General features: G+C 36.5%; 1 protein-coding gene across 1 annotated transcript in view; it reads left to right on the forward strand.

Moving 5' to 3' along the window:
* ARSK (arylsulfatase family member K) overlaps positions 1 to 17,838 on the forward strand; it is a 41,686-nt gene extending 23,848 nt beyond the window's left edge. The window contains exons 4-8 of the mRNA XM_065874846.1: positions 401 to 683; positions 3,811 to 3,982; positions 5,924 to 6,148; positions 14,889 to 15,113; positions 17,558 to 17,838. Of these exons, the coding sequence (XP_065730918.1) occupies positions 401 to 683; positions 3,811 to 3,982; positions 5,924 to 6,148; positions 14,889 to 15,113; positions 17,558 to 17,838 (1,186 nt within the window). The remainder of the gene's footprint in view (positions 1 to 400; positions 684 to 3,810; positions 3,983 to 5,923; positions 6,149 to 14,888; positions 15,114 to 17,557) is intronic.
* The last annotated feature ends 8,023 nt before the right edge of the window (positions 17,839 to 25,861 follow it).

Genomic DNA, 25,861 nt, shown 5'->3' on the forward strand with positions numbered 1-25,861 from the left:
TAAAGACAGTGATAGGAGGAAATTATTGTAGCTTTGGTTAGAAATACTATCTCTCTTATTCTGACAGAAAAAAAGACAAAATGCTAAAAAATTCAAAAGAAATACTAGGAATTTGAAATATTTATTTTACTAAATATTTTATTACGAGAAAAAAGTAACCTTTGTAAATAATATCTTAGTTTTAAAGAACACATAGGTGAATATTTGATTCTTGTTATTTTTTTTCTTGGTTTTTGAATTTGCAACGCTCAGTACCTTAATAAGATCTAGTATAGTCAGTCTGAACATTTACATGACTGAGTCTAAAAATTGTTTTCCATATTGCTCTTTTATTTATGCTTAGTCAGTTTTTAAAACTTCTAAAATACCTTACAGTAGACCTGTCTTTTTGCCCCCTCAGCAATCGTGTGGAAGCCTGGACAAGAGATGTTGCTTTCTTACTCAGACAAGAAGGCCGGCCTATGGTTAATCTTGTCCCTAAAAAGGCTAAAGTAAGAGTGATGGAAGGGGACTGGAAGAATACAGATAGAGCAGTAAATTGGTTAAGAGAGGAAGCAATTAATTACACTCAACCATTTGTTCTGTACTTGGGATTAAATTTGCCACACCCATATCCTTCACCATCTTCAGGAGAAAATTTTGGATCTTCAACATTTCACACATCTCTTTATTGGCTTAAAAAAGTAGGTATACTGTGTGGGCTCAGAGGTAAAAGCTAACTAAAACTAAAAAGTTTTATCTGTATATTATTGGTGTTTGCTCACTGTTTCTTTTATTATCATTTTTAAAGAAAAATTTGAAAATTGCATAGTCACATTAAATCAAACTTGACCAATAACTGGTTGACAGAAACTAAAGGGACAATTTTACAAAAATATAACGTGTTAAAACTCAGAACCTACTTCTAAGTTGAATACATTTGCATATAATATGTCTATTTAAAAAAAAACTAAACTAAAAGATACTCTCTTAGGAGTCCAGGCAGTCCTCACTTTGCATGCTTCAGGAGCGTAAAAATGACTGTGCAAGCTGAAACTGTATAAAGAGATCTTAATAATCAATTGGGAAAATGACCGTTTTTCTAGAACTCTAAAAACATTTGTCAAAACATTAAAAACTCTTCTTTTGGGTTATAAACGTATAGGGAAATGACAAAATAGTAAAACTAATGTTTATTTAATGCACTGTAATTGAAAACACTAGAAACATTAAGAATTAAAGTGTTTTGATTTTTTTTGTAAAAAAAAAAGAATCAAGAATAGTTTGAACAGTGCTTGCCTTCTCATTGTGTAACTTAAGATACAGAGCAAGCATCTTCTCTATGTCTCAAGAAATTGTCATATTCCTTTCTAAATTTGGATCACCTTCCAAACATTTTACCCTTTGCACTTTCAATGTCATAATACATTCCTGAGAGTTCCTATAATGTGAAGAGTTTTGCTAGTGTCACTTCCTCTAGGACATGTTCATCTTTTTCTTCATAACGACCTTCCTTACTTATATCTATGTTTTCACTAAGTTCCTCTGGCTGTATATCTTGAGTGTATCAAATGGTGGCAGTGTCAGCATTCCCAGGTCAGCTATTTCTTCTATAACTCCAGTTAACATTTGATTCAGGGACTTCCCTGGTGGTCCAGTGGTCAAGACTTCGCATTCCAATGCAGGGCGTGCAGGTTTGATCCCTGGTCAGGGAACTAAGATCCGACATGTCTTGCGGCCAAAAAACCAAAACATAAAACAGAAGCAATGTAATAACAAATTCAATAAAGACTTTTAAAATGGTCCACATCAAAAAAATCCTTAAATTTTTTTTTGATTCAAATTTTATTTGCAGTGTTATCACTTTTTATTTCTTAACTGTATGTTCATCTTTGTTGATCAATTTCCTCTTTTGAGTATCCATTTTTATATCACATGGATTTATCACTGGGAGACAAGGAGGCAGCATACCTACACACCTTTGCAGTCTGTTTATGTACTAAATAAAAGATGTGCAGTGATCAAACACAGACAAACTTTGAAAGAAATGACAATTAATCACTGACTGTGATACACATATGTAATCTACATGGTGATGTAGAGACTAAAGAACTAGCAGCATATGAATGTGAAAGTTTGTACTTTATGCAATAACTCGCAGTTAATATACCTGGGTAATGATGACAAATTTATATGATAATAGAGCAGTCAGAGTCACGCATACAAACTGGAGTCGAGCAGCCATTGAGGATCTGGTTTCAGACACGTCTCTGCACCACTGAAAACTTGAACTTTCTTTGAACTGTACCAGGCCCAGGGACACCACCAGCTGTATTCAGAACAACACCTGCCAGCTGCAGCCTTACGGTCTCAAGGTCTCCCCTTGTAACTATGCAAACATTTCAGACCCAAACAACCTAAGCCTCCTTACTTCTCATCAACTCCAATTAGAATTCTTGATAAACAACTCATGTAACTAACTGTGGCCTGCAGCTTTTTGCCTTTATAAGCCTCTCCCGTTGTATAGTCCTATGGAACACTGCAAAGTGCTTCTTGAATCCATGTCTCTTGGGCTTCAGTCCTAACAAACCCCATATAAACACATTTTAATTTCAATCAGGTCTCCATTTCTGAAATTTTGGTTAACAGTAATTAAAATTTGAACCCTGTTGTTGGGAAACTGGTGCTATTTAACTAAGCTGTGGTAACTGATATCCGTGCATACCTGAACCATGTAAAGCGAGGACTGCCTGTGTTTTGAAGTGTGTCACCTTAAATCAAATTTAAGTTACTTTAAAACCTCTATCCAGAAACACTATGTAGTGCACCCTATTTTAAAGGAAACAGTGTCGAAGTTTTAGATACTTCATGTCTTCTTAAAAAGTTCCTTATTTACAAAACAGAAGTAGAGTCGCAGATATAAAAAACAAACTTATGGTTACCAGGGGTTAAGTGGGGGAGGGATAAATTGGGAGATGGGGATTGACATCTACACACTACTGTATATAAAATAGATAACTAATAAGGACCTACAGTATAGCATAGGGAACTCTACTCAATACTCAGTAATGGCCTATATGGAAAAAAAATCTAAAAAAAGAGTGTATATATGTATAACTGATTCATTTTGCTGTACAGCAGAAACTAACAACATTGTAAATCAACTATACTCCAATAAAAATTTTAAAATATAAATAAATTAAATTAAAAGTTCCAACTGGCTCTATCTTAAAAACCTTGTCAGGAGTCAGTACTAGCCTAATGAAATGAGTCAAATAATTTAAGTAGATATTTGAGTTTATTAAAGCTACGTGACTAGAAGATATGTATGACTTAAGTCTAGTCTTAATGGTTTTCACCCAAACTGTAAGCATTTATATGTATTAAAAAGTTGTATTTGTTCTTAACAAACATTTGGCTATCTCACTAGATATTGGCATTTTTACTAGTGAACTACTGGGAAAAAGGAGTCTAGATTCTTACGTTACTGATTCTGAAGTTGTGAATTGATCACACAACTATATTAACGTGATTAGATACTTATGGATTAGAATACTGTCTAATACAGCTCATGCTTTTAATTGACATATATAATCTTTAAAATAATTTCACAACTGTCTTACTATATCTACAGATATTGATATATACCTTTTGTTGTTACTGAGAATACTAACAATCTGTTCCTAATTTATGTGTTTGATTTACTATTTTCTTTATATAATTCACAACCATGCTTTTCTACTAACCTAAGTAATTAAACTTTGTCTAGTTTACCATATATTCTTGTTGGAAGGGAGGAATATTAAAACTTTGTTTTTCTCCCCTTTTTAGGTGTCTTATGATGCCATCAAAATCCCAAAGTGGTCACCTCTGTCAGAAATGCACCCTATAGATTATTACTCTTCTTATACCAAAAACTGCACTGGGAAGTTTACAGAAAAAGAAATTAAGGATATTAGAGCATTTTATTACGCTATGTGTGCTGAGACAGATGCTATGCTTGGTAAGTGGTATAATTAAAAAGCAGTCACATGAGGAAAAAGTAAAATATTTTTCCAACAAACTGTGATTATGCTGGTTGGTGACTTGTATGAACATCCTCAGAAAATTTATTGCAACAGTTGCTGAGATACTTCAGACTTAGAATTATAAGATACCTGACACATATAAAAATTGGATAATTTGCATTATTAATAGTAGAATAAAAGTCTTTTATATCTTAATTATTCATAAATTAATAGATACTTAGATTTGTTCATATATATATATATATATATATATAAAAGGTCATAGAAAACTATCATCTGTTGGAAATGAAACGTTTTGCTGGATTTAATCAGGAATCAGTATTCAGCCAAACACAGTTAATTATAAGGCATCTTGGGTTCTAGGAGATGAAACAGATGAGATGTAGAACCTTTTGACTTCTCCCAGACATGTAATAAGTGTAAAACAAATCCATTCTCCGTAGGCCATTTAGAGCAAGGCTTAACTAAAGCTGAAATCAGTTTCCTCATGTACATTGATCCAGAATTGGATCCAGGATTGTGAAAGGTAAAGGTCTAGGGGGTAGCTGAAGGTGCTGAACTTGCTCAAGAATTAGACAATGGGAAGCTGTGGGAAAGTTTTAAGCTGGGGTGTGACATGATCAGATATTTTAGAAAGATAGCCACCAGAGTGGTACAAGGGATATTATGAAGGGGAAAGAGGAGTGGAGGCACGAAAACTAATTAGGAAGCAATTACAGTTGTCCAGCTGAAAGACGCTGATGCCCTGATGGTCTGAACTCCGTAAATAACTCATGAGCTGTGGGTCTCAAATCTGACTGGACCTCAGAATCACCTGTGGGTTTTGTGGGGGGATTTTTGTTTTGTTTTTTTTTAATAATACAGACTCCTGTAGGCCAGATTCAGAAACTGCCAAAGTAGAGATGATGCTTCTCTCTGGACTATGCCTTATTGTGTTCTCTTAATTGCAATGAGGAGGAAGTTTCACATCACTTAGAGAGAGGGAGTGGTCAGAGAAATTTTACTGCCCAAGAATATGCCAAATCACATTCATATACCATCTGTATTGCTTCCAGCTCTTTTTCAAAGGTAGGGTTTCCATAACACTCAGCCAACTTCATGGGCATGATCTTGATCTGGTGACTGGGAATTTGAGAGAAAAGGTAGCAGGAGGAGGGGTTCTGACCCTTTTATCACCTCCCGCTGGGCAGGAATTGTGGGTGGACGGTGATAGCAGTCCTTTCGTGAGACATGCACAGTGCTGACATCCAGGCTTGTCTTTCCTTTCTCATTTGAGTCACTGGGGGTAATGTTTTCCCCCATTGTCTGATAGAAACATAGAAAGCAAGCCAGCATGATCTCCAAATAAAGAAACTTATCCTATGGGTATTGTATTTTCTCCTTCCTCTCTCTAGTCCATCCACTGAGAAGCAAGCACATGAACTCTGGCATAAGTTACTTAAGAACAGTAGATAGGGCTTCCCTGGTGGCTCGGTGGTTAAGAATCCGTCTGCCAATGCAGGGGACACGGTTCAAGCCCTGATCCAGGAAGATCCCACACGCCGTGGGGCAACTAAGTCCGGGTGCCACAACTACTGAGCCTGCGCTCTAGAGCCCCGAGCCACAGCTACTGAGCCTGCGTGCCTAGAGCCAGTGCTCCACAAGAAGAGAAGCCTCCACAATAAGAAGCCCGCGCACCGCAACAAAGAGTAGCCCCCTCTCGCCGCAACTAGAGAAAGCCCACGCACAGCGACAAAGACCCAACGCAGCCTAAATAAATACATAAATTTATATAAAAAAAAAGAACAGTAGATAACATTCTGATGTTAAGAAGCATCCTGACAAACTCTTAGAGGGTAGAGTTCTTATGAACTTATTGTGATAGAATAAAACATGAGCTAAAAGCTAATTAAGATTTACCTTGATTTATATTACAGGTGAAATTATTTTGGCTCTTCACCAGTTAGATCTTCTTCAGAAAACAATTGTCATATACACCTCAGACCACGGAGAGCTGGCCATGGAACATCGTCAGTTTTATAAAATGAGTATGTACGAAGCTAGCGCCCATGTCCCACTCTTGATCATGGGACCGGGAATTAAGACCAACCTACAAGTATCAAATGTGGTTTCTCTTGTGGATATTTACCCTACTATGCTTGGTAAGTAATGCAATTATGTAAATATTTATTTGTAATAATGCTGGAAAATGAATAAGCAAAATAGTCAGAGGCCCTGCGGACTTGTTCATGACCCTTGACCAGCTCATTTAACTGTGAGTCAAATCCATATCTGAAAAATGAGGATAATATTTCTCAGGTTCCTTTGGCCTTCACTTACTCTAGTCATTTTTCCTTCAAAAGATTCACAACCAGGATATGACAATAAAGTAAGCCACATATGATATTCAGGTCTATAACTTTATAGATATGATTTGTGTATCATTTGATTCTCTACCACCACCTACCTAAAATGTAAGCATTTCCCTTCTGGATTATTCCATCCACTTTGAAACTACTAATTTTTTTACAATGTTACAAATGTCCCTTAATGTTGATGCTATGAACATATTTCTCCCCAGAATATTTAGATTGTTCTGTACTATTTATTTTACTAGCTTCTAATGTCTATTAGCATAACCATAGGTCTAGAACAGCAACATCTGGATATGGGTAGTTAGCAGTTTTTGTTAAAGATACAAGAATAAAACCATCGTAAATTCAGAAGTTATATAGAACTGTTTCTATCTAATTTAGAAGAGTACTTTAAATTCAGTAACATTTAAATTCAATAACATCTAAATACTCTGTTTGAAGGCACCATAAATTGCAAAAAGTACCATCAATTTATAAATAGATTTTGGTGAAAGAAAAAGCTAACACAGCATAAGACATATGTGTTTAATATGTTCATATCAAAATACGAAACAAACATGTATCTGGAAATTAAAGAAATAAGAAAGTTCTTTTTATCTCCTTTTTTCTGCTACAAACTCTTTCCCTTCATTTAACTAAAGACTATTATAGGGTCTTAAATTTCTTTACAGTTAATTTAAATCAGTGCCTGGAATTCCCCGGCAGTCCAGTGGTTAGGACTCCGAGCTCTCACTGCTGAGCACCTAGGTTCAATACCTGGTTGGGGAACTAAGATCCCACAAGCTGCGCGGCCAAAAAAAAAATCAGTGCCCTCCTTTTGTCTTTTATTTCACATCTCTTGTATATTTGGGCACACTTCTTTGTTGTTCTTTTGCCTGATGTATATTTTAATCTCTTCAGTTTCTTACTCATCATTTGCTGGTTCCCCTTTGTCCCAAAGCAATTATCACACAGCCATGTCTCTGCCACTTTCTGGCTCTATCAATTTCCAGGCAATCCCTATTACTTTTCCTCATTTCTGGGTTTTTTTTTTTTCTTTTTTTTTTTAACTTTTTATTTTACACTGGAGTATAGTTGATTAACAATGTTGTGTTAGTTTCCCGTGTATAACAAAGTGATTCATATAAATGTATCTATTCTTTTTCAAATTCTTTTCCCATTTAGATTATTATAGAATATTGAGCAGAGTTCCCTGTGCTATATAGTAAGTCCTTGTTGGTCATCCATTTTAAATATAGCAGTGTACACGTGTTGATCCCAAACTCCCTAACTATCCCTCCCCTCACCTCATTTCTGTTTTTATAAGAAATGTATGTGCAATTGTGTTTTAAGTGTCTCTCTTATTTTAAGTGTCTTCTTTTAAATATTTTAAGTGTCTCTCTTATTATCATCTTTGTAGCTTTATCAGTATATGCTTCTTTTACAGTGACATTCTTTAGTTTCCTCCCTTAGTTCTTCCTTATAGAACTTCCCCTACCCCATTTCCAAATTTGCATATCTTTTTATCCTTGTTCTGCTTTCTTGAGGTACACTGATCAGAACTGCAAAAGATTATTAAAGGTTGGGATGATCTCAGTTTTCCCTCAATATATTTCATAGTGATATTTGGCATTTTGTTTGTCTTTTTGACTGTAGCAGCTAAATAATCCAGTATCTGTCTGCAGTGAGTTCTAGTCTATTCCTACTCATTCTGTCACTTTATATGTTAGTTGATTAATATGCACTGTTTAAATCATTTCTCTTTGAATATTGTTTTATATTTGCCTATAATTCAAATTTTCTTCTCTACAGTCTTGATACACCATTATCATTACTTGCCATTTCATACATCATAAAAGTTAAAAGTCATCTGCAAACTGGAAGATTTCACAATGTATATATCTTAACAGATTATATAAGAAAATACTAAATAAAGTTGTTTGGAGTGAGGGAATTTTCATTTATCCACATAGAGGGACAACCTGCCTGTCCCTGCCTAGTTTATGTTACTTGACAATTAGCACTTCTTTAGCCAAACAAAGCATTCCCAGAAACCCCTTTGCATTCCTTCCCCACTCTTCTGGAAATTATGTAGGTTCTCTGAAATTGTAGATTTTTTTCCTATAATTTGTCAATTATTACAATTTTTTAAAACTCATAGTTCTACATAGATTTTTTTTGTTTTGTTTTTATCTTTGACTGATGTTTGGTAATAGAGTTCTTCTGAGTCACATTTCCCAGCAGAACATGTTTTATTAACAGCATTTTGATCATGTGTTGATTACACCTGCCCAACTAAAGTAAGTAAAGCCAAAAATTAGTGTCTCTCCAGTTCTAAACTGGAAATTAACATTTCAAACTGGAAAGTAACATTTCAAGGCTTAATGTGTTTCATAACGAACATTTTTATTATGAAAAGGGAAAAGTTACATTTATATGACTGGTGGAGGAGAATGAAGAGAATATCTATGCATGGATCTTTATATAAAACACTGAAACAGGGGCTTCCCTGGTGGCGCAGTGGTTGAGAGTCCGCCTGCTGATGCAGGGGACATGGGTTCGTGCCCCGGTCCGGGAAGATCCCACATGCCGCGGAGCGGCTGGGCCCGTGAGCCATGGCCGCTGAGCCTGCGCGTCCGGAGCCCGTGCTCCGCAACGGAAGAGGCCACAACAGTGAGAGGCCCACGTACCACACACACACAAAAAAAAGACAAAAAAAGCCACTGAAACATCCTATTAACCAGATGTTAACCAGAGATAAGGTAGAAAGAATGATGCAAGGGGGATTCAACAAGAACCTTATGCTGGAGCCAGGAAACAGCACTGTAACATTATTTATCTAAAATTAACCTTTTACAAGTGATAAAGGGTTAATATTAATAGAACTCTCACAAATCTATAAGAGAAAGAGACATACCCTATTAACAAATTGACCAAAATATATAAATAAGCAATTCACAACAGAAGACACACAAATGGCCAAGATATTTTCAGAGATTCAAACTCAGTAGTCTGAAAAATATTAAAATAAGAAGATACCATTTTTCTTTCACACATAGAGTTTGCAAAGATTTTTAAACAGCAGAAAAGCTTATATTGGAAATAGGCCTTCTCATATTCTGCTGTTGGGAGTATAAACTGGCACAGACTTCCTGGAGGCAAATGTGGCATTACATTCCAAATTACTTAGAAATATGCATACATTTTGACCTAGAAAATTCCAATTTTAGAAATTAACCTGTAGATATACAAAAAGATTTATCTCCATGGATATTATTGTATTATGATGTTATATGAAAGAATTAGAAACAGTATGAATATCTAGTAGTAATGAACTGGGTAAAAATTAGTCAATTTTGTTTTAAAAAGTGAAATGATACATGGAAATGGCTCCCATGTATTATTGAAAAGAAAATGTAAGCTCTAAAACCGTATAAAATTTTTTTGTTTTGGTTTGATTTGTTGTTTATTGAGATAAGGTATCTATCTAATTTATTGACCAGATCAGCACATTTTTTAGAGTAAAAGGATACTATTAACAATTACACCAGGGACTTCCCTGGTGGCTCAGGGGTTAAGAATCCACCTGCCAATGCAGGGGACACAGGTTCGAGCCCTGGTCCGGGAAGATACCACATGCCATGGAGCAACTAAGCCCGCGAGCCACAACTACTGAGCGCGCGTGCCACAACTACTGAAGCCCGTGCGTCTAGAGCCCGTGCTCTGCAGCAAGAGAAGCCACCACAATGAGAAGCATGCATACTGCAACAAAGAGTAGCTCCTGCTTGCCGCAACTAGAGAAAGCCCGCGCATAGCAACAAAGACCCAACGTGGCCAAAAATAAATAAATAAACGTAAACAAAAAAACTCCCAGATATTTCTCTAAAAAAAAAAAAAAAAAATTACACCAGGATTAGCATAAACTGAGTCTGTTGCCTTGTTGAACAGCCTTACCAATCAATAAGGCAAAGATAATTCTGATGGTCTATGTTTAATCTCATGTTTAATTCAACCTTGTAAAATGAAATTACTTACTTCTAGAAGGGTTTAAAGCTATCAATACTTTTAGTAGTGATTAGTAACTCTAAAATTTGACCTGTGGGACAGTGTATTCTATTTTTCCTAAGCTTAATAAATAGATTTTGATAAAGTATCTATGAAGGACTTCTTATTTTGTGATTCTTCTAACCAACTAGGAGCTTAAAATAGATATAAAATATAATCTATTCTTAGAATTCCAAAGGTCCTTTCTTTATTACCTTAGCCATGGCTGTATTGTTTTGTATGGATCCAATTTATACACAAGAGTATGGGATTAAATTTCTCAGATCAAAGCCTCAAGCCAGACTTCCTCTTCCCTTCCATTCTATGGACCTTAGAAATGTATAAAAGATGGTGATTCAAAAAATCTCAAATAGAAAGATATTAAATAGGAAAAACCAACTGGGATTCCTGTTTTAATAAACCTACCTTACTATAAAGAGCTTGTTGAAATTTAAGATGGTATAATGCATTTATAAAAAGGTCTGAATTTACAAATAGTTTTTAAAGGTATTTTAGAAGAGTGATTATTTTCTATAAAATGATATTTTATGATAAAGTAGGAAGAGTATTCTTAGTCTATGTATCTCTGTAGGTCCTATCACATTATCATTTTCTAGTACTGGCAGAAGAGTGCCATTTTATGAATAGGAATTCCTTATACTATTAAAGTTGATATCATTATTGCATAGATTATTCTTTAAAAATGCTCCCCAACCTGTGATAAACCATAATGGGAAAGAATATGAAAAAGAATGTGTGTGTGTATATATATATTATATATATATATTATATATATATATATGAATCATTTTGCCGTACAGCAGAAATTAGCACACTATTAATCAACTATACTTCAATAAAATAAATTTTAAAAAAATTACTCCCCAAAATATTTTCTTCTCTAATAATCTAGTATCAACATCCTTTAGCTCAGTTAGAAATAAAGGTAATCTCATTTTTAAATTAAAATTGTTTGGACTTTCTCTTTTAAACTTCTTATTTTCAGTTGAATTTTTTTCATTAATAGTTGGCCTTTTTTGTAAAACACCTAACTTCTTTTCACATATAAAGGATAAATCCAGAATTTTTTTGAATTGTGAAAATGTAATTGTATAAAAATGCATTTGTGTTTAAAAGAATGCTTCATTGCTAGTGATTTAAATTGCAAAACCCTCCTTATCACAGGATCTTAGTGGAGGGTTGGGAGGGTCATTCTATATAGACTATTTTGTTTTTATTGGCTGAAAAATATTGGGAAGTTGAATAACTATAGTAAGGCAAGACTTGAGGAGCAGTATTGAAGAGTCCAGACATCCTGGAGTCAAGACTGCCTAAATTCAAATCCTCCTTCAGTATTTACCAACTGTATACCCTTGGGCCAGTAACTTAACATCTCTGGTCTTCAGTTTTCTTATCAATAAAATAGAAATAATAGTGGCTATTCCATAGCTTAGAACAATGACTGGAACATGGTAAACAATTAAATGTTAGATATTATTATCATTAATATTTTTTATTCTTCTTAGGTATGCCCTAAAAAATGTACATAGCTTGCATCATTGCCATACCAGGCTAATCCCTTATCTACCCATACACTTGGGAAGAAATATAAGCTTATCTTTCTTCAGGAGACCATCACAAATATCCAGGTCTGCATTTTACCCACTTGATTACTGTTTTAAATTTAAGTCACTTTATTAAGAATCATGCAGTTACTACTAATATTTGCTTCTACTGCCAAGAATGATGAAACTTGCTTAACACGGAATTCTAACGATAGATTTTCCAGAAGAAAAAAATAGGAAAAATGGTTTTAAACAAAGATCAAAGAGCTTTCTGAAAAGCAGTTTAAGCTGAAGTGCTTTTAAGGAAATAATTGATAAACATATGAAAAATGAATACACAGTTTCCCAAAGCACAGAAAATTTAATAAAGATTAAATACATATTTATTAAGTACTGTGGATATTTGACAAGGATTTTATTCTTCAACATCAATTTACAAAGGTGTATTATTCTACTGATCCTAGACAGGAAACAAGTCACATTATCACTTGCCTGAACTCCTGCAATAGCTTCCTAATTCTTTCCTTCTGCCCGTACTCACTTTTAGTCAATTCACCATACAGTAGTTACTGTCAAACATGTCACGATTCTGCTCAAAATCACTTAGAGTAAAATCGAGAATCTCTAATCGGGCCTGGGAGTCCAACATGATCGCCTCCCCTATCTAACACATCTTGTAGAATTTTACCTCTCACTTACTCTGCTCCAGCCATGCTGGACTCCTTTGCCTTTGGGGAACGGAATGAAGCAGCTTCCTGCCTCAGGGTGTTTACAGTTGCTATTCCCTGGGAGAATGCCCTTCCTCCCCATGCAGATATCTATTGAGCTCATCCAGCCCTTTCTCAGGTCTCTGTCTATGTCACCTCATCAGAGAGGCCTTCCCTGACCACACTATATAACACAGCACATAAACACATACCTGCCTTCGTTCTCTATTCCCCTAATCCTGCTTTATTTTTCTTCACTGCACTCATCACCATCTGACATATTTGTCTGTCTCCCCACATTAGAAGGTAAGCTCCAAGCGTCTGAGAGAGCTTATCTGCTTCGTACACTGTTGTTGCCCTACACCTGGAACAGCACCTAGTTTGTTAGATGCTGGGGTTTTGTGTTTTTTTTTTGAGTAAAAAAAATTAATACTTAAATGGACTCATCCCAGTTTAACACTGACTTCTCATATAAACATAGCAGAATTATTTAAATTTTCTTAGTCTAACAAGCTTCTTTAGGAAAATTAGGCTAAGAACAGATCTGAAATAAGGTATTTCTAAGTATTAAAGGTGATTAAACTGCTGAATACAGGAACTTCCCAGTCATGGGTGTCTGCCAGTTGGTCCCTGCTTCCCAGCCATCTTCAAAGCCCTCTTCTGTCCCTTCCTCTGCCTCGCAGTGGTGCCCCGTGACAGCTGACACACAGACCAGCCCGACCCAGCCTATTCCCTGGCTACTTTCTCTCCTTACAGAAAGTAGCCTACTGTTTTGTAGCTCAATTAGTTTCGTCTTGGGCCATCTTTTTCTCTCATGCACATCCTCTTTAACATCTTTGCTCCTTCTTCTTCTGTTTTTAACCAGTTATCTCTGAAATACTTCTCTTTCTTTCCTTCCTTCCTTCACTTGTTCTTTCACTCTTTCTCAAAAAAGTCCCTGATGATGATTGGTTGGCAGAAGATTAGTACTTGTAATATGCTCCTTCCAAGGAAATGGAAGTTACAAATTTTTTAATTAAGTTATATGTAAAACAAGTACCTTCAGAAGATTTATAGAGGTCTTTGTCTACTTCCTTATTGTCTTTTTTTTCCTTATTGTCTTTTAATTCATTTGTTTTTCCTCAAATATGTACAGTCAAGTTAAATTAATTTTCTTATTCAATTTTAATTTCAAGCATTGCAGATATATTACATTCTATTTTTTATTGGAAATACTTAATTATTTCTAAATTAATGTTTCTAAAAACATGGAACATTGAAACCAGAAAAGCTGCAGGGGAGGCAACTACAGATTCCTTTCGGAACTATCGCAAGGACCCAGCCATAATTAACGGTAATTTTTTTTTCGCAGCTTGCGGGATCTTAGTTCCCTGACCAGGGATTGAACCGGGCCCATGGCAGTGAAAGCACAGAGTCCTAACCACTGGACCACCAGGGAATTCCCAATGATTGATAATTTTTCTATAGGAAAAAGACAGTTTGAGTTCCAAACAAATACCTTAAAAGCAATTTTTAAAAAAACAACCTTTCTTTGACGTTAAACATTTCTCATGCTATTGTTTTCTATGTCTATATTTGATAAGGAAAAAATAGATTATTTTTCTCTAAATCAGTATAATCCAGGATTTCCCAATGTATGTTCTGCAAAATACTAGTTCCTCAAGATGGTACTTCGGGGTAAAAAGATGTTCTGTCATCAAGTAATTTTGGGACAGATGGCGTACTACATACCACCCTTGAAGGTTTATGATACACATCATCAATAAATTTATTTAATTTTAACCACTGTTTGCAAACATATGTAACTACTAGACTCCTTTCTCGTATAGGTCTTGTTAATGTCCTGTGGGACCAACTTGAAAAACACCTGTGATCATTCCATCATTTGGAAATACAGTACTTATGATATTAACTAATATTTGTTGAGGGTTTCCTATGTGTCAGACACTGTTCTCAGAATTTTACATAAATTTTCATATTTAAACCTAAAATAAACCTATGAAATACAGGCATTATTATTATTCCCCTTTTACAGATGACAAAACTGAAGTTCAGAATGGTTAATAACATGCCCAAGGTCACAATTCTAGTGGAGTAATAAGCATTTGGATCTAGGCAGTCTGTTTACAAAAATCCATATACAGCCTCTAGTCTCTGCGACCTTTAATGATGTCATTTATGAATGTTCAACTAATGAAAGAATGAGTTATTTTAAAATACTGTGTTATTTAGATATTGCTGGAATTCCTCTGCCTCAGAACCTGAGTGGATACTCTCTGCTGCCATTGTCATCAGAAATGTTTAAGAATGAACGAAAATTCAAAAACCTACATCCGCCCTGGATTCTGAGTGAATTCCATGGATGCAATGTAAACGCTTCCGCCTACATGCTTCGAACTAACCAATGGAAGTATATAGCCTACTCTGATGGTGCTTCAGTATTGCCTCAACTCTTTGGTAAATTTGTTGATATATTTTTTAAGTATAGATTATGTGTAATGAGTTGACCTACACAGCATTTGCTCGAGGGAGTCAGTAATCATCTAAATAAATGTCTGCAGTTTCTCATGCTAGGCCAGTTTACAAAAGGTGGCCCTTGTGAGGAGCAGCTTCTTTGCAAATCAGCATCCGAATTCCAAAGCAAGTGCCCTGAGCCTTTTGATCTGGGTCTCAAGATTGCCACCATTGTTTTCTCTGATCAAGGTGTCTTCCAATACTCATGGTTATCGGTCCCAATCAGTAGTCAACACCCTCTTATTGTACCTTGGATTCAGTTGTTCTGGAAAATTAACTGCTCTCTTATGGAGCCTGACATTCTACATTTATTAGTTAATGTTCACCCCATCCCTACAAGATGTTACTATCATCTTTATTTTATAGAGAAGACTAGAGTTCAGAGACTAGTGTTCAGATACCTGCACATGGTCTCACAGCTCAGAAGTGGCAGAACTGGGATTTCAACCCAGGTTTGACTCCAAAATCCATGCTCCTTCCACCCTACAAAAGCCTGCTAGATTCACTACTCTGAATTTGTTTTTAAGCAGCATTATTAGATTTATGGTTTTACTTATCCTTTGTCCTCCTTTTGCACATAAAATATGTGCTAAAGCTATTTTTAATATTCCTTTCTCCCTAAGTTTTTTTCCCAGTTACAAATGTCAAAATTATTAACTCAAAATAATTCTTCAGAGGCCAAACTGATTGACACCCCCTGTCCTTAACTCTAAAAGGAGGAGATTCTTGGCTTCAAAACAAGTCCTTAAGTTTTCATTCTGTTGAATAATGGGCATCTCTTGTTCATTCATTGGTTACGTTCTGCAAAAAGGAGATGTGCCTGTCAAAGAATCAGTGGGGGAGCCTGCCTTTCCTGTATTCTGGGGTTTATTCACTGACTTCCCTTTCCCAAAGAGGTGCCATCTGAAATCACCTAGCAAAACCATAAATGTCTTCAGGATCTTCTGGCTAATGCACTCAAATAGGCCTGTAGGGGTTTTTCCCTCACTGTGAATTGTTCATTTACTGTCTTAAGTAACTTGTCATAAGATCTTTGATTTTTCCAATTAGACTGGCATCCTAGTTATATCCTCTGTCTTCCTACATTGTAGGTAAAAGGGGTGTTTATGTTATCTGAAATATTTATCATTTTCTTGATGATAGTGATTGAGAGTTTTTATTTCCATGGCTATTTGCTCAAATAGACACAATCAATGAATGTAATTTTCAAAAATTCAAGCATAGTATGCTAACGTATATTTAAAAAAAAACAAAAAAAAACTAGGAGTAAGTGAAGTTGCAAGAACTTGACTCCACTATATAAAAAATTCTTCAGCTGGAACATCTGGGGTTGTTGAAATGGGACAATATAAGCACTACTATATATATATATATATATATATATATATATATATATATATATATATATATATATAAATACATATTTTTTTGCATGTCAAAGTAAGCAAGGCATCACAGATAGGAAGAATTGTGGCTAAGCCATCTAAGAATAGATAAGAAAAAAAAAGGGATAGCAGGATGATGGTAAGAAGGAAGATAATTTGGACATACATTTAGAGAGGTGTTTAACTTTCAGTATATTATTTTTCCATTTACACTGTCCTTTAGCTTACTATACTAAGAGGAACTGAGGGAAAAAAAAGAACTGAGAATAAAAATAAATTTTAATATGTTATTCGTCACAGAGTAATGACATTCTAAAAGATGGTTTTTAAGCAGATAATTGTAACAGAGCAGGACCCTATGGGGCCTTCCTGGGACAGGCCTTCCCCCATATCCTCTGCTTTAGCTCCTCTCTGAAGTACTTAAATAACAGTATTTGATGCACATTTCCTGAGTTGTTTTACAGTTGTGAAAACCCCCCACCAAATGGAAGATGTTATAACTACTTGATGACCGTGAGCACATAGCCCCAGGCCTCCTGGAGCCTAAGGACTGATAAAGTTAACCCCTGTGACACCACCCTGTTCCCTCATCAGCCAATCAGAGAATTGTGCATGATCACGTACCCTGCGAGCCCCCTCCCTCAACCTGGCTTTTAAAAATGCTTTGCCGAAACTTTTCCGGGAGCTCAGGGGGTTTTAGGGCGTGAGCCACCCGATAAACCTTTCTCTGCTCCAAACTGCGACATTTCAGTGTGTTTATAGCCCCACTGTGCATCAGGCACACGAACTTGCGTCCCAGGAAGGCCCCATAGGGTCCTGCTCGGTTACAACTCCCCCCTTTTCTTTGATACTCCTCAATCTTGAGGAGAACAAGTTTTGAATGAGAAAAGGACTAAAGATTCAGATAAGGAGGTTAATCATAAACTTGACAGAGGTACCCACAGGGTCCTGCTCGGTTACATAACTGTTTTGAGAGGTATTCAATTTTTTTTTTTCTTTCAGATCTTTCCTCAGATCCAGATGAACTAACAAATATTGCTACAAAATTTCCAGAAGTTACTGCTTCTTTGGATCAGAAGCTTCGTTCCATTATAAACTACCCTAAGGTTTCTGCTTCTGTCCACCGATACAATAAAGAGCAGTTTATCAAGTGGAAACAAAGTATAGGGCAAAACTATTCAAATGTCATAGCAAATCTTAGGTGGCATCAGGACTGGCTGAAAGAACCATGGAAGTATGAAAATGCCATTGATCAGTGGCTTAAAATCCACTCTGATCCATAAAATATTTGAAAAAAAATAAGAAAATAATGTTCTAGAGCTATATAGAAATATGTTAAAAGATCATGATTAATTATGCATTTTAAACATTAGTTTTAATAATTACTGATTTTCAGTTAAAGAATGTACTCTTCTAAAATAAAATATCAATCATTATAGAATTACATATTTTCAAACTCATTACTATCAAGACCTTATTCTTATAAACTTCTGACAACTTAACCGAAATATTAAAAGGGTAGAATCAAATACTATAATATAAAGTTGTGTTCCTCTGAATATTATGGAATATAAAATATTTTAACAATTTTTATTACTTATGACCCATAAAATAATTGTTTTTGAGTATTTGATGGTGTCTGATGAGTTATTTTTATTTGATGGAATATAGATCATTTGGATGTATTTGATGGGAGTATTTGGAGTATTTTAATGGTACACAGACCATGGATATGGCAGAAATTATTATTTTTTAAAATAGGTAATACATGTACAAGCTTCAAAAAGGTACTAAACAGTTAACAGTGAGCATGAAGTCTCTCTCCTTTCCCAGTCCCCCAGCCACCCAGTACCCCTTCCTGGTGGCAACTACTGTAACCACCTATGTATCCTTTGAGAGACAGATAGGCTTCTACAAACTTTATATTCTTCCCCAGCACCTGCCCCTGACACACACACACAAATGGTAGCATACTATAAAAGATGTTCTACAGCTTGCTCTCTTTATTTCCATTTATCAAAGACACCGAGGACTTCCCTGGTGGCCCAGTGGTTAAGACTCTGCGCTTCCACTGTGGCGGGCACAGATCCCTGGTCCAGGAACTAAGATCCCCACATGCCGTGTGGCACAGCGAAATAAATAAATAAATAATTTTAAAAATGAAAAATAAAAAAACACCTAGAAGTGAAATTACTGGGGCAAGACTATATCTAGCAAAATTACTCTAGATACCACCAAATTACCCCTAAAGAAGTTATACCAATTTATACTCTTACCAGCAATGCATGGCCTCACATTTGCTGCCAACTGGGTAGATAAAAAATACTTTATTATTGTTTTTTTTCTTACTATGAGTAAGGTAGATCATATTTTCATATATTTAATAGCCACTGGAATTTCCTTTACATGACCTTTCTTATTTCTATTCTTTGCCTATTTTTCTGTTGGTTGGTTGTCTTTTATTACAGGCATACTTTAGATATTAGCTCTCTGTCTGTTAGAGAAGCTACAAATATTTTTTTCCTTTTCATAATTTGTCTTTTGACTTTGCCCTGGTGTTTGTTGACATGTAGAAATTGGTATTTTCATGCAAATTTATGAATCTTTGCTTTTGTGGCTTGGAGATTTTGTGTCATATTTAGAATGGCCTTCCCCACTTATCTTCTTTTAGAGGTTTTTTTTTTTACCCTTAGATCTTTGACCCATGGGAATGTATTACATATTAGAGATCTAACTTTCGTTTGTTTTTTTAAGAGGGCCACCCCAATTGACCTTTTATTGAGTAAGCTAATATTTGTCCCATTAGTTAGAAAATGCCACTCTATTATATAACATCTTTTATTGAACAAATTATCTTTTCCTCTATTGATCTGAAACGCCATTTTCATTATATACAAGTCACATTGACATTTGGGTCCTTTCAAAACATTTTTTACTTTGCAGTGGACCATTCTATTTTGTTTATGAATAGGGTAGGCAATATCTGGTGATACTATTTTCTTTGCAACAGTTTTCATTTTCAGAATTGTCCTTGGCTATTCTTGCTAACTTATTTTTCCCATACAAATTTAGGATAAGTTTGTGTAGTTCCAGAAATGAAAAATCTTGTTAGTCTTTTTATGATATATTAAATTTATAGCCTACTTTAGGGCAAATTGAATTCTTTGTGATATTCGGTTATTCTAAAGAATATAGTACACTTTTCCCTTTCTTCAAGCCTTCTTTATATTGCTCAGTAGCATTCTAAGTTTTCTTCATATAGTTTCTTCTTAGAGATTTTTGGAAAGTAGGGACCTTTAAAAAAATACCACCTAGGACCCATCCCACACCAGTGGAATTAGAATTCTAGGGATGGCACCTGGGCAGTTTTGTTCGCATTGCTGTTTTGTTTGTTAAGCCCTCCAGCGGATGGTCCTAATGTGCAGCCAGAGGTGAGTTTACTCCTAGGTGTTTTATCATTTGTTGGTGTTGTGCTATTTTAAGTAGATGTTTCTTCCATTATATCTTCTAATTGGTTATTTGCATATACAAATTTTATTTCTTTATATTTACTTTGTACCAATAATACAATTTTTTTGGTACTAATAGTTTTCCAGTTGGTATCTTGTATTTCTCTGGTAAAAAGTTTATCTGCAAATAATAATTTTACCCAATTTCCTTTTAACCTGACTTCCTTTTTCAAACTGTCTTGGAAGTTTTCTTCATTAGACAACTCATCACCTTTACTTTCTTTATTGTTCTTCAGTGAATTGGTATGAGCTTATCTTTGTAGTTATGTATGAATTTCTGAGAAATAATTTTCACTTCAGATATATTCTGAAGTAAAACCCATAAGAGAAAGATCTCAATATTTAAACTATTGAGGTTAAAATTAAAATATACAAATCTACCTCTCATCTCCTAATTAAACCTAAGGAATAAAAAATAGCTAATGTGTGATGTATATGGTAAACATAGGGAAAAATAAAGCAATAATAATAGAAATGTGGTTTTGAAAACATAAGCATGTGAAGATAAATATAATTCACCTCATTCTATTCAAACTCTTTAAGATGCATTCACTGTTAGAATTTACCAAGCATCTGCAATGTTTTAAGCTTATTCAATATAGGATCATAATTAGGTAAAATTGAGGTTTTAAGACAATATCTAATTCAAAATGGTATCTAACAACCATGAAAACAGAAAAAGAAGAAAAACTTGGAAAACGAGACGAATTATCTAATGCCAGAATCTGAGAGGAACTGACACTAATTATAAACTGGATTGAGGACAATCTTTGGGCTTCATCTTTCCCAACCTCCACCATTACCACCCTGTTCCAAACTACCATAATCTGTTGTATGGAATTTTGCAATAGCTTCCTAGAAGGTCTCCCTGAGTCTGCCCTTGGCTTTCCTCAGTCTCTTCTCAACACAGCAGCCAGAGTGATCAGATCACATCACTGGATACTCAAACCCTCCACTGGTTTCTCACCTTACTCTGTGAAAGCCTGTCGAATGAAAGAAAAAAAAAAAAAGCACAACCTAAAAGTTGAGAATTGTGTTTTATTCCGCGAACTTGCTGAGGACTTGAGCCCAGCAGGCAGCCTCTCAGATAACTCTGAGGGAGAGGCTGCTCTGAAGAGGTAAGGGAGGATCCAGGATACATAGTTTTTGCAACAAAAACCAGGCAGTCAGAATATCAAAAGATTACTGTTAATTAAAGAAAACCAGACATCTCAAGTTAATGAGTTTAGCGCTTTTCTATGTATGGGAAGATGCAAGAGTCTGGGCTCAATGAAATCATTCCTTTGATAGGCACCTGAACTATCTAGGGCCAGTATCCTACTTTCTAGATCCTGAATCCCTTCAGAGTGCACAGTCGGGGGTGGCTGCAGTGACTGATGGCTTGATCCTTTGTTTATTAATATGGCAGGTGACATTCTTGGTCACAAGCCCAAATCATCACAGTGGCCTTCAGGGCTCTAAATGATCCGGGGGCATATTGTACATCTCCCACACTCTACTTGCTTCACTCTGCTCCAGCCATACTGGCCTCCCTATCCTTTTCCAGGCACACTAGGCAAGCACCACCTCAAGACCTTTGTGCTTATCAACTCTTGGCCTGGAATGCGGTTCTTCCCTCAGATTTCCACGTGGCTCTCTTTGTTATCTCCTTCCGGTCATTGCTCAAATGTTACCTAATCACAAGGGCTTCACTGCTTTATTTTTCTGCATATAAATCATTACCGTCCAACTTAGTGTATGTTTTACATACTTAATTTGTTGATACTGTCTCCCAGCCCTCCTACCCACTAGGATGGAAGCTCCATACAGGAATGGCCTTTTGTCCTTTTTGTTTCCTAAAGTACCCTAAGGGCCTTGACACATAGTAGAAACTCAGTAAATATTTGTTGAATTAATATGCAAGGAATTCGAGTTTCTAGATATCACATTGTATTGGAAAACCAACACATTTGTCCATGGCAGGGCACGGGGTGAAAGGGAGTATAGCCTTCTCATAAAACAGAGCCTTCTAGAAACAGTGAATTCTAGAAAATCCTGCACCGGAGAATTGATAAAGGGACTCTATCCCTCTGTTTTTTCTTTTTCTATGAAAAAGCCAGATACTAAATATTTTAGGCTTTGTGAGGCATATGGTCTCTTTCACAACTGCTCAACCCTGCCGTAGTAGCAAGAAAGCAGCAGCAGACACTATGTGAACAAATGAGAGCGGCTATGCTCCAATGAAGCTTTGTTTACAAAAACACAGGATTTGACCTGGGGGCCATAGACTGCTAACTGCTAGTCTAGAGCAATGGTTCAAAACTTGCTGCAAATTGGAATCACCTGAGGATGTTTAAAAGCTATTATGCCTCGCTCCCACCTGCAAGCATTGCGAGGTTTTAAAACTCCCCATTCTAATGTACAGCAAAATGTACAGCAAAATGTGGGAACCATGGGTCTGGAACCTTGTTATTCAAACTATGGTCCTTGGACCAGAAGCATCCACATCACCTGGAAGCTTTATATATTTTTGTCTTTGCAGAAAGAAAAAAAAGTGGATTCTGTATTCTTTCTGTTTGTGGTTTTCCATTTCATAAAACCCAGGAGAGCCTAGTAAAAACTATTATAATTGATGAAATTTGTTAAATGGCTGCATATACATAAATCAATACCTATCTGTAAGAATAATCACTAATTAAAAATAGAAATCAGGAAAAATATTCCACTCACAGTATGACATTCTCTAAAAATAGCTTAAAGTTTAATAAGAAGCACAAATCTAGATTAAAAAAATTATAAAATTCTATTAAGTTTACAAACAAAATATAAACATGGAATGACAGCATGTTCTGGGATAGGAGGCTCTAATATTAAAATGCCACTTCTCCAGAATTAATGTATACATTTCATGCAATCCTGATCTTAGTCCCAGTAAGGGTTTTTTTTTTTTTTAATTGGACTAAATGATCTGAAAGTTTTCAAAAAAGAACTGAATGTCTGAAATACCTAATAAAATTATGGAAAATGAACATTGAGGTGGGACAATTCTTACTGGCTATTAAAGCATATTGTAAATCACTGAATCAAACTAGAACTTGGTGATGAGGGGCCATGAGCAAAAAAGAGAGATCTCAACACAAACTAGGTGAAAGAAGCTCAATGTGGAAAACAAAAGATCTAGATCCCTTCTACACTGGTCAGATATTCTAGGTATCTGTGTGTGATGTTTACAATTATGAATATTAAACTCTCAGATAAGATTTTTAGCCCCCTTTCTTCTCTTAAAGTTACAAAGCAGAATCTTAAATTCTTGGGTCAAAAAATTAAAGGTATAGGCTATTTTTTAACTAATGAAAATGAGAAAACTTAGAAGAACATATGGCACAACCAAAGCTATACTCAGCCTTAAGCTTTTTATTATTAAGGGGAATAAAAAATAAACTGTTCAAGAAGTTAGAAAACAAAATAATCATAAATGTTGTAATATTGATGGTAAAGGATTGGTATCTTAGTGTCTTGAGAGCTCTGCTTCCACATAGGATAGGGATTATTGCTCCCACAGGAAAAGAAATCAAAAGGAAAAGAAAAAAGCTAGATAATCTACAAAATTAAAACTTTTTTTGAGCCTCTCATAGGACAGGTGAACTGAATTGAAAAGGGTGGCAAGCCCTTTTGAGGACAGCTGAGACACCCAAACTGTCCCACCTTCGGCAGTACATGGGAAGAAAGACTAGAAGCCAAAAGAGGAGGTAAGAAAACAACTGAGGGCTTCCCTGGTGGCGCAGTGGTTGAGAGTCCGCCTGCCGCCCTGGTGGCGCAGTGGTTGAGAGTCCGCCTGCCGATGCAGGGAACACGGGTTCGTGCCCCGGTCCGGGAAGGTCCCACATGCCGCGGAGCGGCTGGGCCCGTGAGCCATGGCTGCTGAGCCTGCGCGTCCAGAGCCTGTGCTCCGCAATGGGAGAGGCCACAACAGTGAGAGGCCTACGTAGCACACACACACACAAAAAGAAAGAAAACAACTGATATTTTGACAAATTCATAAAAGCCAAATGTGTGTGAAAAAAGCAGCAGAAACTAGGAGCCGCACACACAAGGGAGACCACCTCTAGTAATGAGCTTTATCTCATGGACCTTAACCAGCACTCATGAGAAAGATGGGGAGCAGGGCAGGGGACCTGACAGAGCCTCTACAGTGGGACAGACGAACAGATGGGGAGGGGCTGCCTCTGTAGCAGAAGCATAAAACCCAGAACCTTCTCTCTTACAAAGCGAAAACTCATCGGCCACTGGGGCAGGAGCAGAAAACCCTCTCAGCCCCAGTCCTCAGCAAAAGGTCAGCTATCACCGGGAAGGGGGAGATTATAGCAAAAGCTCTCTGCTGCTGAGGAGAGGCAGAACCCCAGTCATGCTCACAGTCCTGCACTGAGAGAAAGCAGAGGTCTCTTGCAACAGCGGTACAGACAAGAAACTTGCTCTTCTGCAAGTTACAAGGCCGAGTTCAGCTGCCATAGGGGAAAGTGACAAATGTGGATAAAGTCCCACCCTCAAGGCTAAGCCCCGAGGGCCTACATAAGACTGAAGCTGGAGTTAAGTGAGTTTCTTTAAAAAAAGAAAAAAAAATCAGCCTGCCCCCACCATGAACAACAGCACGCTACTTCTGGGAGAAAGATAAGAAGCATGGAGAAAGAAACCTCCCACGGCACTCCCCATGGCCAGGTGTGTGCCGAAAGCTAGGGGGGGGAGCAGGAAGACTGAGAAAAACCCTCCAGTGTTCCAAGCCTCTCACTAAAAGCAAGACAGCAGCAGTACTGCGAGAGTCTGAAGTCTGCAGGAGAATGATGATAACTATACCAACATCAGAACCCAAGCCTAGCTCAACTACTGCCTACATTTAGTCAACCCCTCCACTCTACTAGCCTGACAGATGAAGAAGCATGCCCATTTTCAGGAGTGAATACTATTTACATCAGTCACTGTTTTTCACTTACATATAATGTCTGGCATTTGGTCAAACTTACATGGCAAAGAAGCAAGAAAAGACCCATTTTGAAGAAAGAAGGCAGTAAACAGAACCAGACTGAGAGATGGCCCAGAAGCTGAAACCATGAGAAAGTGACTTGAAAACACTATGATTAATCTATTGAAGGATCTAGGGGGAAATGTGGTTAACATGCACGAACAGAGTGGGAATTTCAGCAGAGAGATGGAAACTATTTTTTTTAAAAGGAATAAAACTGATTCACCAGAAACAACATGCTATCGTGGATGAAGAAGTCCTTCAAATGGCTTATCAGCCGACTAGATACACACAAAAAATTAGTGAACTTGAGAGAAAAAGAATTAGTGAACTTGAATATAGGCCAAGCGAAATTTTTCAAGATAAAATACTGAATTTCAAAGGGTAACAACTTCCTCTGAGGAGAGATGGGCTAGGGAAAAAAAGAAAAAGTGAAAGGTAGAGAAAAAAAGAGCAGAGCATCCAAGAACTGTGGGACAATATGAAAAGGTATAATATATATGCAATTGAAATAATAGAAGAATAGAGGCAAAATGTCAGAAGAAATATCTGAAAAGACAATTGCTGAGAATTTTCCAAAATTAATGAAAGACAACAAATCACCAACCTAAACGTTTAGAGAAGCCCAAGCAGAATACAAAGAAAAACGCACATAGGGACTTCCCAGGTGGTGCAGTGGTTAAGAGTCCGCCTGCCAATACAGGGGACACGGGTTCAAGCCCTGGTCTGGGAAGATCCCACATGCTGCGGAGCAACTAAGCCCCTGCACCACAACTAGCTGAGCCTGCGCTCTGGAGCCCG

This window comes from Phocoena phocoena, chromosome 3 (genome assembly GCF_963924675.1).
Source record: "Phocoena phocoena chromosome 3, mPhoPho1.1, whole genome shotgun sequence".
Lineage (NCBI taxonomy): Eukaryota > Metazoa > Chordata > Mammalia > Artiodactyla > Phocoenidae > Phocoena > Phocoena phocoena.